Source organism: Camarhynchus parvulus, chromosome 6 (genome assembly GCF_901933205.1).
Source record: "Camarhynchus parvulus chromosome 6, STF_HiC, whole genome shotgun sequence".
NCBI classification, from domain to species: Eukaryota; Metazoa; Chordata; class Aves; order Passeriformes; family Thraupidae; genus Camarhynchus; species Camarhynchus parvulus.
The window spans coordinates 1,913-18,726 of record NC_044576.1 but is presented as its reverse complement, the minus strand read 5'-3'; the positions used below and the strand labels follow the sequence as shown (position 1 = coordinate 18,726).

Sequence of the window (16,814 nt, the reverse complement as noted above, 5' to 3'; positions counted from 1 at the left end):
CTCTGCAAGGAGATGTACTTGAAAACAAACCTTTAGGCTGTTTAGGTTATTTTGCAGCCTTCTCAAAGGGAGGAGTTCCTGAGCAGGTAAACAGACCTCACAGAAACACCACTGAAGCCTGCCAGTGCTCCATTGTCTAAGTGCTCCACTGCACTTGCACACTGTGACAGTGATTCAGTGCTGCACTGCTCAAAAACACATTTCCCAAAACTTCTCTTTTGCTCAAACTAAGAGGAGCTTAGTTCTGCTCAAAACAGTGAAAGCTGTTCCAGTACCAGTCTCCAGCTTACCTGTAATTACTAATTATTTTCTCACTCAACACCTCATCTGATTAGATCCCAGTTATCTCTACAAGGTGCTTTCACAGGGACAGTTACCTGGCCAGAGTCACACTGCCCAAATTGCCACTAATTCCTCTTCCCAGACTTAAGTTTATATCTTCCCTGTTTACTTTGGGATGCTGGAACAGCTCTGAGGGGTTTCTGGTCACCCTGAAAATGCAAAGTTGGCCTGCTTGCACCTTACCTTGACCAGCAGGTGGGTGAGTTTCTCTTCACCACTGTACACAGTCCCTGAGACTTTCCCATCCTGCCAGCGTACATCTCCTGCAAGACAGGGAAGGGCACACTGCTCACAAACTCAGCCATTCCCAGCCAGGGTGGAAAAGCACATGGAAAATCCCCTCAGTTCCACAGAGGAGGACTCAGCTTTTGAGATTTCCCTGAGTTTTGTGGCCCAGGGACAGCTGTGTGTGAAGCTGAGCCCCTGGCACTGTGTGAACTTAGCAAGTAAATGATGACTAAAGAGTCAGCACATAACCAACATGTAGCTGGAGCTAGCAGTTATATTAATAAATAATCCACTTAATCCCCAGCAGTCTCCCCAAACTGCTGTTCAACCAACTGGACACTAAATTAAAGCCACTTTCAAAGAGCACCCACCACCACAGGGAGCTGGGAAGAGATGGAAAAGCCAAGTTTGTACTGCTAAAATCCACAGTGCTGGCACTTTGATTAAATTTCACTAAACTGGGACTTCCAGGCAACTTCCAAAGGGGTGGGAGGCAAAAATAGGGAGGACTTTAGAAAATAAAAAAGAACCCAGTGAAGGAAGGAAACAAAAATTTAAGAGAAAACACAAGACAGAAACAACGTTAGCAATACACAGCAGGAGAAAAGAAGGAAGTTGTTCCAGGATACTGGATCATGAAATTGTGTGTTTCTGAATTTGGAGCAGATGCACTGTTCTAGCTCAAGGCATTTCTCAAATTTAGGATAGGAGGAGGGCAGTTGTATCTTCTCCCCTGGACAGGAAGTCACCCAGATTTGCTCATTAGGAGTAACAGGCACACAGATCGGGGGGAACATGTAAACAGGAGAGAGGCAACTCAGATGAAGTGTCAGACCCTGCTTGTGTGGACTCAAGCCAGGAGAACATCATCATCACTCTTCCTCAAAAGGCTTTTTCAAGGCACAAACCATTGTCTTTCTTAACTGAGGTCACAGTCTTGGAAATTCCCTACCAATCCTACTTGGAAATTGCTTTCTTTGATTGTGAGTATTTTCTGGGGCTTCACATTTCTGGTAAAAGTCAAACACCAAGGCAGCTGCTCAGAAATGCAATCCAAAAAGAGAACTTCCTTCATATTTCTCCTCTCCTCAGCTCTCCCATCTCCCCATGAGCTCAGAATTCTTGTGGAAGGAACAGAATTTCAATGTAAAGCATTAGAACTCATGAATCTCAGTCACATCCAGAAGAAAAACAGACAAAAACTTGCAAGGGGACAAAGTATTTAATCTGAAATAATGAGCAGGAGTCACTGGGACTCATTTAGGAGAGGAAGTGTCATGTGTGGTGTCTGCTGCAGCACAGACTCACCTTTTGAGCTGTACTCTTTCATCTTCTGCAGCACTTCAGGCTGGCTCATGCCTTGTTCTGGCAGTGCTTTGATATATTCCCTTTCATCTTTCAGGAAGGATAAACTGGAAGTGACATCATTCAAGGCTTCATCAATCTTCTTTTGAATCTAAAAAGCAAGAAAAAAGCCTATCAAACTATGGCACTGGTCAAACTCTATATAATTGTTGAGAGTGTGCAAGACAGGACCTGCTGCCTGTATCTGAGGTGCTGATGGAGCAGACAGGAACTGCCCCACTGGGAGCTTTGACTCCTTTCCTTAGTGCCTAGGGAAATAAAACTCAAGGAAAAAAAATGCATTTTTTATCCAGCAAACCTTTTCAAGTCACAGTTATTAATTTGTAGTGGTCTTCAGGAGCATTGGTTTGTACATTGCCTCCTCTACCCCCACACACACAGCTTAGAAACTCACAAAAACAGAGACACAATAAAGAAATCTCAATAAAGAATCAATACAGAAAGATTTTCTTTCTTCCCACCCACACCCTGCACTCAGGAAGCCCCAGATTTCTTCTCTCAACACATTCCAAAGTAAAGATCCTTCTTCCAGGCAACACAGGTGTTGGGATGTTGACTTTTGGACATTGGAATGCCTCAAAGTCAAGGCCTCTTGTGAGCACCTGATAAGTTATCAGGAATCAACCTACCAGAGAGCAGGAAGAGGACACAGATAGGAGACAGCAGGAGTGCTCTGGCACAGGGGAGCAGGGTCAGCCCTGGGAAGGGAAGTCTGGACACAACAGGGATTGTATCAAGTGTCCTTTTCTAACAGGCAGGCAAGAAACCAGCCGAAAAGAATTTACTTGATCAAGGGCTACTCAGGTTAGGAGGTGAAAGCGGGGGCACTGAACAGGCCAGGGAAGGGATTTAGTCCCTTCCAGAGGGATGTGGGAGAAACTGGAGAACTCCTTCTGTCTCCACAGCAAAAGAAAAAAAATTCTTCTGTGTCACTCATATTTTCTGAAAAATCCCTTGGCCCAGGATTTTCTACTGGGAAGCAGAGAAGCCACAGAGAAAAAGGAAAACAAAATCTTATCTCATTTGCTCCTCCTGTGTTGTGCTCACATGTGGAATGTGTTTGGAGATTGTTTCATTGGTTTCATGTGAATTATTTTGACTCATTGGCCAATCAGTGCCAAGCTGTGTCAGGACTCTGGAAGGAGTCACAAGTTTTCATTATTATCCTTTTCACCTTCTGTCTGTATCCTTTCTGTATTCTTTAGTATAGTTTAGTATAGCATTCTTTAATATAACACAGCATCATAAAATAATAAATTAGCCTTCTGAGAACATGGAGTCAGATTCATCATTCCTCCCTTCATCTGGGAGCCCCACAAATACAATTCCTCTGTGCTACTCTTTGGATCAAGTTGCCTGGAAGAGATGTGACCTCTGGAATCAGGGTGTAAATACACCAGCACAGCAAGCAGCAGGAAGTGCAATCGAGTGTGATGCCGTGGTTTACGAGGTGAAATAAACCCAGCTGCGCATTTCTACAGCCCCAGTCCTTAACCTGCTAAAACATGCTGACAGTTGTGGTTTCAACTTTTTATGAGGGAAAAAAAAAGAAAACAACAAACAAAATAATAAAAAACTAAACCAAAACAAAACAACCCCCCCAAAAAAATCCTCAAAAAAATTTTTTAAAACCCTCAAAAAAATTTTAAAAAACCCTCAAAAATTAAAAAAAAAAAACTCAAAAAACCCCTAAAAAAACCTAAAAAAAAACCCAAATCCCCCAAAAAACCAAAAACAAAAAAGAAAAAATGAAATCACAAAAATACCCCAGAAACCCCTCCCCCCAAAAAAACTAAAACAAAGCAAAACCACAAACAAACAAACAAAAAACCAGCTCCCAAACACTAGAGCTCCTGAGTCGTTTTAATGATTACACAAAGTGCTGATATCCTTCTGCTAACTTTTGCTAATAGTTATCTGAGCCTTGAAGAAATCATGGCCAGCTGCTTGATTAAAATAAATACACACTGCACAACAATGTGGAATTGCTGTCCATGTGACAATTGCTGTCTCACACTCCACACTGCTCCAGAAGAATAATTCCAGTTCAATCCTGAACCTACTTCCAGAATTAAAATAATTTTCTTAAAATCTAAAATGTTACTGAAGAATTCACTCATTATTGAGTTTATATTAATATAAAATAGCTCAAAAGTTAAAAAGAGGTGGAACCCCCTTGTTATGGAAGTGATGCTATGACATAAAGATTGCGTAGAAATTACATCTGTCATTAAACCAGGAGGCAGCAGAAGACATTCCAGATGTATGTCCTGGGTCATTATGATCACAGTGACATGACAACAAAGATGCACAGAACTGTATATTCTCCAAAAAAGCTGAAAAAAGAACCAGGAATAGTCCTGTAATACTTGTTCAAATACTTACTATAGCCCCAACAAATGGCATTTTTCTCAGCAGTTTAAAGAACTGTTTTTTAGTTCGGGATGTCAAACCTGAAAGACAAAAAGCAGAAAGGAACATAAGAAACAAAAAGACAAAATAGAAACTTCTGATGCAGCTCGTGATCCAGGCTCAGCATTCCTGATCCAAGCTGAAATAACACAGGGGGAGACAGATGAGTGGATCCAAGAGCAAGGTTTTCATGGATGGACCATGCCATGGAAACATCTGGACGGCAGGAATCAGTTATTTTTTTCTTACTTGCATGGGAATTCACACCCACATGTGGATTTTATAAGAAAAAGAGGGATTTCAGGGTTTGCTAAAAGTAAGGAATTATTACCATTTCCTGCCTCTAAAAAGCAGAATAGTTACTTAAAAACAAAACCACTGAGCAGCGTGAAACAGGCTCCCAGACCAAAGGAGGGAACAGGGACATTGGTGACAATGGATCTGCCCTGTCTGATGCACTGGGAGGTGACTCAGGGAAAGGGGATGGACAGAGGCAACAGCAGAAATTCCACCACAGCACAGAGACTCAAATGAGAGAAGCCACTGATGACAAGCACTGGAAAACTCCTTGGGTAGCTCCAAATGCAGGAATGAAATCAGGATGACACAGATGCTTTACAGCCACCAAAAATGCCTTCCCAGTCCTACCTGCACACCAGCACTTACAGGACAAACCAAAAAATAACTAAAAGTTTAAAAATCGACCATTTGAAGACTTTGCAATTTTATCTACACTTCATACACATTTCACTTCATAAATACAATCTGGAAAGCTACCAAGGACACTAATTGGCACATTCTGTAGTAAACACTTGTTAGTGCCCTGGTAATGACATTTCTGCTGCACAGCTCAGTGTGCACACTGTTCCATCCATTAATTTCACAGCAAGAAAAGACTGCCAACTCCTGAAAAATTCTGTCAGTCTAATCAGATCTCCTAAGAGCCAGCCCATACTTAAAATACATTGTGTAACAGTACAAATACTAGCCAGGAACAGAAGTTTCATAGCAATTTGTTCCTTACAGACATTCCAGCTGCTTCAGAAAGGGCTGCCTCAGAAAGAGACACAGAAGGAGACATCAGGTTAAAAACTTGGCTGTTTTTAACAAGCTGCCACCAGAGTGCAACCCCAAGGCCTGTGGGAACGGAAATGCACCTCTGAGGGCATGGCAGTGACCTCAGGCCATCACACCACCAGAGAAAACTGCAGTTCTGCAGAACTCAGCTCCACTGTAGAGCTGCCAGTACCAGAAACCACTCAAAACAGGAAGATACTCCGGAAATACATTAAAAAAAAAATCACAAGAAGAAAATTTCTTCACACTATCACATGCAGTTGTATCTTGAACATTTTGAGGTTGAAATGTGCCCCCAGCATGGAATCAAGACCACATCTCCCCACAGCAGGAAGGGTAACGAGCAGGAGTTATCCAGACACTCTGCAGCAGTGACTAAGTTCACAGGAAGCCAGCTCTCCATAAATCCCCCCAGGGTTTGGGCAAGAAGAGTGTGTTGTGACAAGCACATGGTTTAGCCAAAGGAAAAAGGGAGGGAAGGGAAAGGGAAGGAGACAGAAGCACATTCCATGCACCCTCTGACAGAATGGGGGAGCTTCATTTACCAGACAGGCCTTAACCTTGATTCAGAAGAATTTGGTAAATATTTGGTGACAGCAGAAAGTCTTGTGAAAAACGCCAGTAACTTGTTTTTAAAATTTCAAAAGCTGAATAGTAATAAAATGGTTATAAAAATAGCAATATAATTAGAGTAATAAAAATTTGGACAATTTGGATTACGACAATATGAGACAATAGAAACAAAGAGTTACAGACAGTCAGGGTACCTCTTTCTGGGCAAAATAAGCCTAAAAAAGGACCCACATTAACTGAGGTTAACCCTTAAAAGCAATAGCCTGTTGCATATTCCTACATCTCATCCATGATGCAGAAATTCCATTCAAACACAGGATTCTGTCTGGGCAGTGTCAGCTTCTTCCTCTGAATCCTGACTGAGTCTTCAGGGCTGAGAGAGGCAGGAAGAACTCAATAATAGAGCAATAAATTCTCTTTCTCTGACAGATTCAGGCGTCCTGTGGCTGATATCTGGTGCAAGTCCTCTCTTTAAAAAAGTATCTTACATAGCACAGTTTCTATTTTAACATTATGTTATATCCTAAAACTATATTTAAATTCACACTACTTAAGAAAATTAATACAGCATAACTTTCTAACACAACACATATAACATTCATTTGAATATTTGTGAAAAGCCAATCATAAAATACACATTTTTCACAGTCTGTTTTAACAAGAGTTTGGCCTTGTTCCACCCTCTTTCCTTCCACTGCCCACGAACAGATCAGGGCCACCTCCCTTCCCTGAAAGGAAAGAAAATGTCCAATACTTACTCTCGGGCTGGCAGAGGAAGTCATGCAGCCACACACTTGCAAGTGTGGAAGAAAAAGTCAACCCAATGAGCTGCCAGGGCTCCAGCCCATCACAGCGGGCGTTCACAAAGCCTGTCACTTTCTCCCAGTACATCTGGAGGATTTCCTTGTAGGGTGTAATGGCATCCTGTGCAAAGTTGAGGAAAACACAAATGAAAACAAGTAGGACATCAAAAATGCAACTGTTGATTACAAAGGGGCTTCCTGGTATGCACATCCCATGCTTTCCTAAATTCCTACAAAAATTAGTTAAGAGTTCTAGAAGTGTGTGTCCTCGAGATACATTTCAACTAAACTGAGCATCTTCTCCTTTTTCTTCAAGTAAGGAAATATTACTATTTGCCTTTCAAAGAAATCAAATTATTCCAGCCATTTTTTGGAGTGGTAGATGATCTGTGCTTTCTAAATCAGTGCTATGGATCCTAGATACACGGTTTAGTTCTTTCTAGAAATAATTTTAAGCAAGTGCACTTCTGGCTGTTTATTTCTGAAAATTGAAATTTTGTTAGTGAAGGATTTGTTTTTTGGAAGTTGTATTTTGGATCACTGTTTGTGGTACAAATTTAGAGAACAGATATATAAAGTCAAGCAGTCTGCTTATATGAGATTTGAGATGAAGAGGAAGAGGCAAGCGTCCCACTCTGTGAGGAATCAGAGGATTTTGGTATCTGAGCTGCCTGATGCCATTTGTGAGCTGTGGACCTCACTGAAGGATCTGTGACATAAAAAGCAGAGGTAGGAGATAGTTTTTATTCCTTTATTTATTTATTCAAGAGTCATAGATAAAAGCACAAACCTTCAGCTACTGAGAGACAAGCACCAAGAGCAGATGAGTAATGTAAGATTCTCTGCAAAGGCCCAAGAACCACCACCAGATCTTCCCACTCCCCAAAGAAGGAACTGTGATCATTTTTTTCCAAGGAATTCTCAGGTGGTGAGTGAAGGCACCACCAAAACAAGTCTATTAAGTACCTCGGGCTGGATTTTCAATGAAGATGGAAGCACTCAGCAAGTCCTTAATTTAAAGATGTAATTAGCATGTTACACACCGAGGGGGGATGGGAGAGGAAAACACTGCTGCTGCCAAAATAACCCCCAGAAAACGGTGATGCAAGCACAATTACAGTGTCAAAGCAGAATTACTGTCGGGACACAGCCCACGCTCCTAATCAATGGCTTCAAACCAGATGCTCTTCAAGAGGATCAGAAAAACTGGATGTGCACAGGAGGGAAAGGACATCTCCCCCTGAGCAGGGGTCTTCCATCCAATCCTCTGGGAAAGGGTTTCTAGAGATAAAAAGATTAAGCAAGAACAGAGCCCTGTTCAAATCCGTCTTCCCTTCTGACCAGCTCAGTTTAACTGGGGAGATCTCCAGCACTTGAGAGCTTCACCCTCCAAACAACAAGGAAAATATGTGGGGCTTTTCAACCAAACAACAGGGAAAGTACGTGAGGCTTTTCAAAAGATTTGTAACTAAATTTTGGAAGGAATAAATCCTTGATTCCTGTGCTGTTGGATTTCGGGTGGGAATAGAGCAGTTTTTTTCAACAACCACTAAATTAAAAACTTCCCTTCTCAGGTCTCACTTCTGGGTCAAGCCAACAACAGAAGCATCATTTAATTAACTTTTTTTTAGGGGGTAACATGTCATCCTAATACAACTGGAGAGGCTACTAACAGTACTTTTAAAAAAGCCAAGTTTTTTTCTAATAATCAAAGGAGGACGGCAGGTTTCCTTACCAAAAAGCAACAGTGATGAACACTTACTACATTGGAAAAGCAGTAAAATGCATGTAACATGGCAGAGTTTGAAAGTATTTAAGCAACCCAAACATATTTTTTTAAATTAAGAAGTCAATTTAAATTAAAATAAAATTAAATTAGTAATTAATTAATAATTAATAAAATAAATAAAATAAATAAATAACTTTTAAAACGGAATTAACAGCGTTTACCCTTAACAGAGGAGGGTTTTCACCCATGTCCCAGCCCAGGCTGAAGGGACAGGGGCTGAATCGGCCAAAAGCAGGCAGCACTGAGCTCTGAGAAGGCAAATTAGCACCTATTCACTTGGCAAAGGGCAATTTAAAAATACATCAGAGCCTCCAAAACACACAAACCGCTGCAATTAGGCAATGTCCCAGCTAATGAATGCCCCGTCCTCCAAGCCACTCACCACAAAGCCACTTTAACCCCAGAATTCCAGAAGAGCCACCTTTTCCAGCTAACCGGAGGTGCTACTTAAGTTTCAGCGAGTTTGCACAATCTTCACTAGCAGAGCCCTGGAAATGAGCGTTTAACCAGCACCAATGACTTGGGTTCTTTGCCTGGGATGAAATTCCAGGATATCATTCTGGTTTGGAGCTGCACTTATAGGAGGGAAATGGAGCCACTAATGGGCTGCTGCCTCAATAGCTGTTCTCTCAACTCATGGCAAGAAAATGCTGCAGCATCAAATATAAAAGGGGCTGTGCCCTTTTTTTTTTTTCTCCTGAAGATGGAGGACACTGTAAGCCCTGAGTCAAAATGGAACATGACCTTCTTGACAGAAGTCACTCCAGTCAATGGCCAAGCCAAAATAAATAAATCTGGCAAGAGATTGACCTCACTCTTGGAGAAAGCTCAGGACAGAAGATCCCAGCTGTCTGCACATTTTGTTGTCACTGAAACCCCTGAGAACTGACATACAGGAACTCATTGGTATATCCAAATTGTGAGTTAGCAGTGAATTACAATTTCTCAGCCCTCTGGCTCAGTTTTTCCCAAATGCTCCTTTCCCCTGAAAGTATCCAGCAAGACACGAGAGACCTTTACATTCTGAATTATTCACTTGATCCCACAGAAACCAGAGGGCATTGAGAAGGTTGCACTCAAATGTTTTTATTACACCCAGGAACACGCTGGGTTAAAAGGGAGCTTATAAAAAAGAGACAGAGGGACTTTTTATGGGAGCAGAGTGACAGGACAAGGGTGTGTGACAGAGGGATGGATGTCAGGAAGGAATCTTTCCCTGTGGGCTGCCCCTGGATCCCTGAAGTGTCCAAATCCAGGTTGGACAGGGTTCAGAATAACCTGGTCCAGCTGGCACTGGATGATCTCCAAGGTCCCTTCCAACCCAAACCATTCTGGAATTCTCCAAGATTGCAATCCCACACCACTTCCTCATTTTCCAGGGGAATAAATGGGAATAAACAGGCTCTGGGTAGCCCAGCCATCAGAATCCCTTGCCCTGCAGCCCTGGAGGTGCTGCTCAGAGTGAAAAAATTCTTCCTCATTCCCCAGCTGAGCTAAAGCCAACAGGCTGACCTGATTTTAAACCTGTCTACAGGACAGAATTTCATGTAAGACAATAAACTGCTTGTTTGTGAAGGCATCAAAAAATAAAGGTTTCCCTTCCCATTAGAAGAGAATAGATAAGCTGCTTTTATTTCTGTAAGAGAACCTTCTCCACATAAAAGCTTCACAAGCCACAGGATTATTTCAGAAGCAGTTTAAAAACCTGACTTATGAGCACACTAAAGTGCAGGGAGAAAAAAAACCTCCACTGGAGGATTTGATTTTATTCTTAGAGCAGTAAAACAGACCCAGGTATCAGATAAAATACTAATTGCTATCATTAGGACTTGCAGTGCTCATTTGTACTGATATTAATGCACTCAGCTACCTAAGCAGTTTACATATTGAATTTTTAGCTGCACAGATTAGGAATACGTCCTTAGTACTTTATTTCTAAAAGTCATTAGCTAGCTGAGCTGGTTCCAGGGATAGCACTTATGCCACTACAAAAGAGCACAAATTAACTGCAGTAATGCTCTTCTGTCCCAGATGATGGAAAAGGGAGGGGGGAGGAATGCCAAAGCTAATGAAAGCACATTTTGCATTTCTGCCAGAACAGCATTTCCTCAGCTGCGAGTTGTAGGACACAAAAAAAGCTCAAAAGAAAAAACAAAAATGAGAAACAGAATGGCAATAAACCAGAGAACCTCAGACTTTCATTACAAGTGCCTTCTGTGGAAATTGAAACACTGCCTGAGTTTACCTGTGAGAAAAACAGGAAGAAAGATTTTACCAGCTGAACCTTCCTTCCTCCAAAAGAACATTCAAAGTGGGTTTAAAACGGGGCCACAGAATAAAAGTAGCTTTTAAAGGCAAGCTTATGTTATGCAATACCATGAGGCTGAGTGTCCAGGGAGGAAGTGCTCAGATCAAAGAATCACAGAAAGACTTAGGCCAGAAAAGACCTTAAAGCTGATTTTATTCCAAACCCCTGCCATGGGCTGGGACACCTTCCACTATCCCAGGTGACTCCAAGCCCCACCCAGCCCGGTGTGGGACACTTCCAGGGATCCATTCTATTTGCCTTTCAAAGAAATCCAATTATTCCAGCTCTTTTTTGGAGTGGTAGATGATCTAAACTTTCTTAATCAGTGCTGTAGAGCCTAGATACACAGTTTAGTGGAAGGTGTCCCTTCTGAGAACTAAACTGTCCCTTCCAAGAACTATCGAAGGTGGCTCCAAGCCCCACCCAACCCAGCCTGGGACACTTCCAGGGATCCAAGGACACCTTCCACTATCCCAGGTGGCTCCAAGCCCCACTCAGCCTGGCCTTGGAACCTTCCAGGGATCCTGGAGCAGCCACAGCTGCTCTGGGCACCCTGGGTCTCCACCCTCTCAGGGAAGAATTTCTTCCTAACATCCAACCTAAACCTACTCTCTGTCAGTTTATACCACATCCTCAGCTTTCACCTGAATCCACACGTATTCCCAAACTAGGGACCCTCTGACCACTTCCCCACACACCCTAACCTGAACATCTGTGTCTGCCACCAGCTTCCCTCATGTCCCCAGAGCTGAGAGGCAGAAGGTGGCTGTCACACAGTAAATCCAGGCCAAGGGAGAAGGCTCCAAGAGCCCGAGTCAGGTCAGCTCCGATTACGGGAGCAGGCGGAACACACCGGTGCTGCCACTGTAATTAAGGCCTCAGCTCCAACACAACGAGTTCTTCCCAGGAGAAGCTTCCTGGCTGAAAACAAACCCCACCAAGCCAGCAAGGACACGGCAGCCTCATTTATTTATTCAGCTCCTAAGTGGAAGGAAGACTCCAATTAGCCCTGCCTTTGCTGACACCTCGTTACCTGCACGTGTGCTGGCCACAAATCTGACTGGAGTAACCAGCCTGGACTGGGAGCCACCAGCCTGCCCAATTCCTGCTGGAGAGCCAGCCATGGGATTGAGCAACAGCAGCCCAGCCTCAGAGCCACCAGCCTGCCCAATTCCTACTGGAGAGGCAGCAGTGGGATTGAGCAAGAGCAGCCCAGCCTCCTCAGAGAGTGCTGGTTGCTGCCTGTGCCTGCGGTGTTTTGGTCTGCACGCCGGTAATGGCTCTGCTCCTCCGGCCCTCCCTGCCAACCCCAGCCTGACAAATACCTTTGCATAAGCAGCAGGCAGGGAATGTTCGTTAGTCAGCTCCTAATTGCAGCTCGAGGTTTGGACCACGGGATGCCCAGCAGGAGCAAAGGATGTGGGCAGACAGAGCGACACCGGATGCGTGATCGCTCAGAAATCAAAAATCGTGAACTTTTGAAAGTATGGGCTGAAGTGAAATTAAAAACACATTCAGGCCACACTCAACTTACCACAGCTCCCCAATACCACCAGTTTAATCTGTATTGCATGTGTTTCCACCACTGCCATACTGAATTTTTTCCTTTTTCTAGAATGACAGCAGCTGGGGGGGAGGTTTGCCACGTATAGAGTCTGTAAAATGAATGTATACATAGTGTACCACCAGCCCTGAGAGCTCCAGGGGAGTGGCCAAACAATGGCTAATTATAGCTTCAGCACAAAAACAAACAAGGCAGCAAGTCACAGTAAATACAGCAGCATTCTAGCTACCCACTGCTGAGATGGAATGTAAAAATATCAAAACAAAATGGGAAAAGACTGATTGGTGGCTCAAAAAAAAGTACAATTCTACAGGAGTCCAAAGGACTCCAAAAATCAAGTTCAAATTTCATTTAACCCAAACAAACACGGGAAAAGACTGATTGGTGGCTCAAAAAAAAAATTACAATTTTACAGGAGCCCAAAAGACTCCAAAAATCAAGTTCAAATTTCATTTCACCCAAAACACACACAAGGTGTCACGTTCACTTTGCTCCCTTAGGCAAACCATTTTATAGAAGGTTCTGCAAACACTCCAAGACCTCACAAGAGACAGGACCCACCCAATGGTGGGCTCACCATGGATCTCTGTGGGTCACCAGCTCCAAGAATGTGCAAGGAAACATCCTCTGCTGCCACCCACAATAATTAGGGTAAAAGAAGTGCCCAGCTCCCTGCATGTGGGGCTCACCTGGGCACATTTCAGTCCTCCACGCCTGAAATCCTTGCACACCTCCCAGAGAATAAAATGGGCATTTCTTGGAAGTATTTAGCGAGAACCTGGGTGCCACCAAGAGGTACCCCCAGCACTGAGCTTGGCAGGAGCAGTCTGGAAGCAGAGCCCAGCATGGCAATTGTTCTGGGAGCAGGCATCCATGAACAAAGGCAGCAGGGAGCCCTGGCACAGCTCCCCAGCAGGGTTATGCAAGCCTGGGACAAAGCCCCCAGTATCAGCACAAACTGAATGCTGCTGTTCTGCAGTAAGGGCCCTGCTCCTGGGCAGGTCCAAGCATGGGGCAGAACCCTCAAAAATTATCTTCTCAACACCCACACACCAGAGCCCTTCGACCCCTGCAATATCCATCACATGTCCTTCCTGATATGGCAGGGATAAATCCTGATGAGCAAGGAGAGGCAAAGGAGACAGAACACAAAGGATCCTGAGTGACTTCTACACGCAGATTTCTAGGAAATATAAATTTCTCACACAGAAAACTGTATCACAATCCCCACAGCAAACAGACCAGGACATCTGCTGCTACATCAATTGTAGAATCCTAAATCTCAGTAGAATCTTAAATAGGTAGAATCCTAAATCTCAGCTCATGCTCTAAGGGCAGGACTAAAGCATGGACCAGGCCTGCAAGTACTTGAAAGGAAATGTCTTGCACTGCCTGGGATGCAAAAAATAAGAGAATTGTAGAATCACAGACTCATTTGGAAGAGACCTTGAAGCTCATCTCATTCCATCCCTCTGCCATGGGCAGGGACACCTTCCACTATCCCAGGTGGCTTCAAGCCCCTCCAGCCTGGCCTGGGACATTCCCAGGGATGGAGCAGCCACAGCTTCTCTGGGTTCCCTGTGCCAGGGTCTCACCACCCTCACAGGGAGAAATTATTTCCTCATATCCAACCTAAACCTGACATTCTGTCAGTGTGGAGCCATTCCCCTTTGTCTCTTACACACAGTCTCTCTCCACCTATCTTGTCAGCTCCTTCATGCACTGGAAGGCCACAGTTTGGTCACCCCAAAGCCTCTCTTCTCCAGGCTGAACAATCCCATCTGTCCCAGCAGAGCTGCTCCAATCCCTGTTACCTCCTCCAGACTCTCTGCAGCAGCTCCAGGTCCCTCCTGTGCTGGCCCCAGGGCTGGAGGCAGCTCTGCAGGTGGGGTCTCACCTGAGCAGGGGCAGAATTGCCCCATCCCCTGCAGGGGCTCAGCCCAGGGCAGGGCCAGCTGCCACCACAGCACCCCCAAGTCCCTCTCAGCAGCTCTGTGCTGGAAGCAGCTGATGCAGCAGAAGATGGAAACAACTTTTTATTGGCAACGTCGTGTATTTGGGAAAAAAGATGAGCAGAACCCCAAAATCCCTACTTAGAAAGGGGCACAGGAATGCTGCCACACCACCCACAATAAACGCTGGGATTTGGGGTTATCTCCACACCAGCCAGCACTGCTGGAGAAACCCCAGGCAGGAAGTGAGCGAGGCAGCACCTCAGCAAACCCTGCCCTGCTCACCCAGATACAACTTCTCAGAGGAGGAAGAGAGTGGGAAACTCTGAGCAGGCTGGACACGAGCTGAACACGGAAAAAAAAAATTTACCCTGTCTAGGTAAGAAAAAAAGAGGCTGGACATGAACAGAACATGGAAAAAGAAAGATTTTACCTTGTCTAGGTAAGAAAGAAAGAGGCTGGACATGAGTAGAACATGGAAAAAGAAAGATTTTACCCTGTCTAGGTAAGAAAGAAAGAGGCTGGACATGAGTAGAACATGGAAAAAGAAAGATTTTACCCTGTCTAGGTAAGAAAGAAAGAGGCGGGACATGAGCAGAACACAGGAAAAGAAAGATTTTACCCTGTCTAGGTAAGAAAGGAGAAGGCTGGACATGAGCAGAACACGGAAAAAAGAAAGATTTTACCCTGTCTAGGTAAGAAAGGAGAAGGCTGGATATGAGCAGAACACGGAAAAAGAAAGATTTTACCCTGTCTAGGTAAGACAGAAAGAGGCTGGACATGAGCTAAACACGGAAAAAGAAAGATTTTACCTTGTCTAGGTAAGAAAGAAAGAGGCTGGACATGAGCTAAACACGGAAAAAGAAAGATTTTACCCTGTCTAGGTAAGAAAATGTACTGCCTTTTGCTAAGGACACAGGAAGGATGCCAGAGTGAAACCACAGCTCAGGGAAGATGTTGTGTGTCAGTGTTTCTCCTCCTTCCCCGAGTACAAAGCCAACTTCCCAAGCTTTCCAGCAGCCAGGAATCCCGTGCAATAGCTACTGCCCAATGCGGTGAATAAAAGAGCCGACCTGAGCAGGTCTTTCAGGTGCAATAAGCAGCAATTTCCTCCGCAAAGCTCTGGCACGGAAGGGACTGAGGTGAGAGCACAGCAGGGCCCCAGCAGCCCCAGGCCAGTCTGGACAAGCAGCCAAGGATTTAGCCAGTGCCAAATTTTGGCAGCTGAAAGCAACGCCAACACAAGCTGTGCTGGGCTCTGGGTGCTGTCCCATAGCTGCTCCAGCAGCACTTGGGAATGCCACAACCATTGGGACAAAGGAGTGGGACAAAGATAATGCTGCCTCATTTATCACTCAGCAGCTGGGATTTCAATTCCCCTTGCTGATGGGGGGAAAAACCACAACCAAACAACCAAGAAATCTAGTGCCCCTTCCAGGTTTGAGGAATTGCGAGATTCACGCCAATGTGGGCTATGTTCCAAGCAAGCCCGAAGTTTGCTTCCAGCTAAAAAAATAACAGCCAATTAGCAAGCAGCATCTCTAAAAAAAAACAACAATCAATCAGCAGACACGATTTCTCTCAGCCAGATCGGCACCTTCAGCAAAATCACGAGGAAAACATCACTGCGCCCCACCCAAGATAAATTAACCGAGACAGGAGAAAACACCGTTCCCAATCCTCTCTGCCCAGAAAATAGGTAATTGTGGAAAAGCAGTGTGTGGATAAAAGGATATATTTAGGCTCAGGGGAAGGGTCTGGGCCTCAGATGGCGGACGAAGTGAGGACCTGACAGCAAACCCTGGGCCAGGCATCCCCTGAGGCGCGTCCGGGACCCCTCAGCCCGCACCCAGCCCCGCCGGACGAGGCCCGGGCCTCGCTGCCTCACACAGGCCGCGCCGGGACACTGCTCCCCGGCCCACACCGGCCCCGCAGCCCCCGCTCACCATCGCTGCTGCGGCCGCCAGCTCTTTCCTTCCGTCCGCCCTTCTTTTCTTCTTCCCCGCTCCTCCTCCTCCTCCTCCTCCTCCTCCCGCTCCCCGCGGGGTCCCGGCCCGGCCCGGCCCCGCCCCGATAGCCCCGCCCACAGCGCGGGGAGGCCACGCCCACATCGCACGGTGACCACGCCTCCGTTATTGCAAGCCACGCCCCGCAGACGGCGGCGGGAGAGCAGCGCCCTCACCTGGAGAGAGGTGGTAAAACATTACGGACGGAATTTTTTGTTAAAATACAACAAGAACCCAATTTTTTTTGTTAAAATACAAAAAAAAAACCCCACCAAAACAAAAATAAATCCCACTCCACAAACAAACGACAACAAACAGTTTGTAAACCCGCCCTGGTTATTAATTATCTATTATCTTAGATCTATTATCTTAGATCTATCTATTAATTATCTATT

At 44.8% G+C, this 16,814-nt stretch overlaps 1 protein-coding gene across 1 annotated transcript in view; it reads right to left on the bottom strand.

Moving 5' to 3' along the window:
- The window catches only part of SGPL1 (sphingosine-1-phosphate lyase 1), a 32,783-nt gene extending 16,325 nt beyond the window's left edge, over nt 1–16,458 (bottom strand). Inside the window, exons 1-5 of the mRNA XM_030951447.1 lie at nt 16,360–16,458; nt 6,756–6,921; nt 4,321–4,388; nt 1,879–2,026; nt 526–605 (exon numbers count right to left, since the gene is read on the bottom strand). Coding sequence (XP_030807307.1) covers nt 526–605; nt 1,879–2,026; nt 4,321–4,388; nt 6,756–6,921; nt 16,360–16,362 — 465 coding nt within the window. The 5' untranslated portion in view covers nt 16,363–16,458. The remainder of the gene's footprint in view (nt 1–525; nt 606–1,878; nt 2,027–4,320; nt 4,389–6,755; nt 6,922–16,359) is intronic.
- Nucleotides 16,459–16,814: the final 356 nt, after the last annotated feature.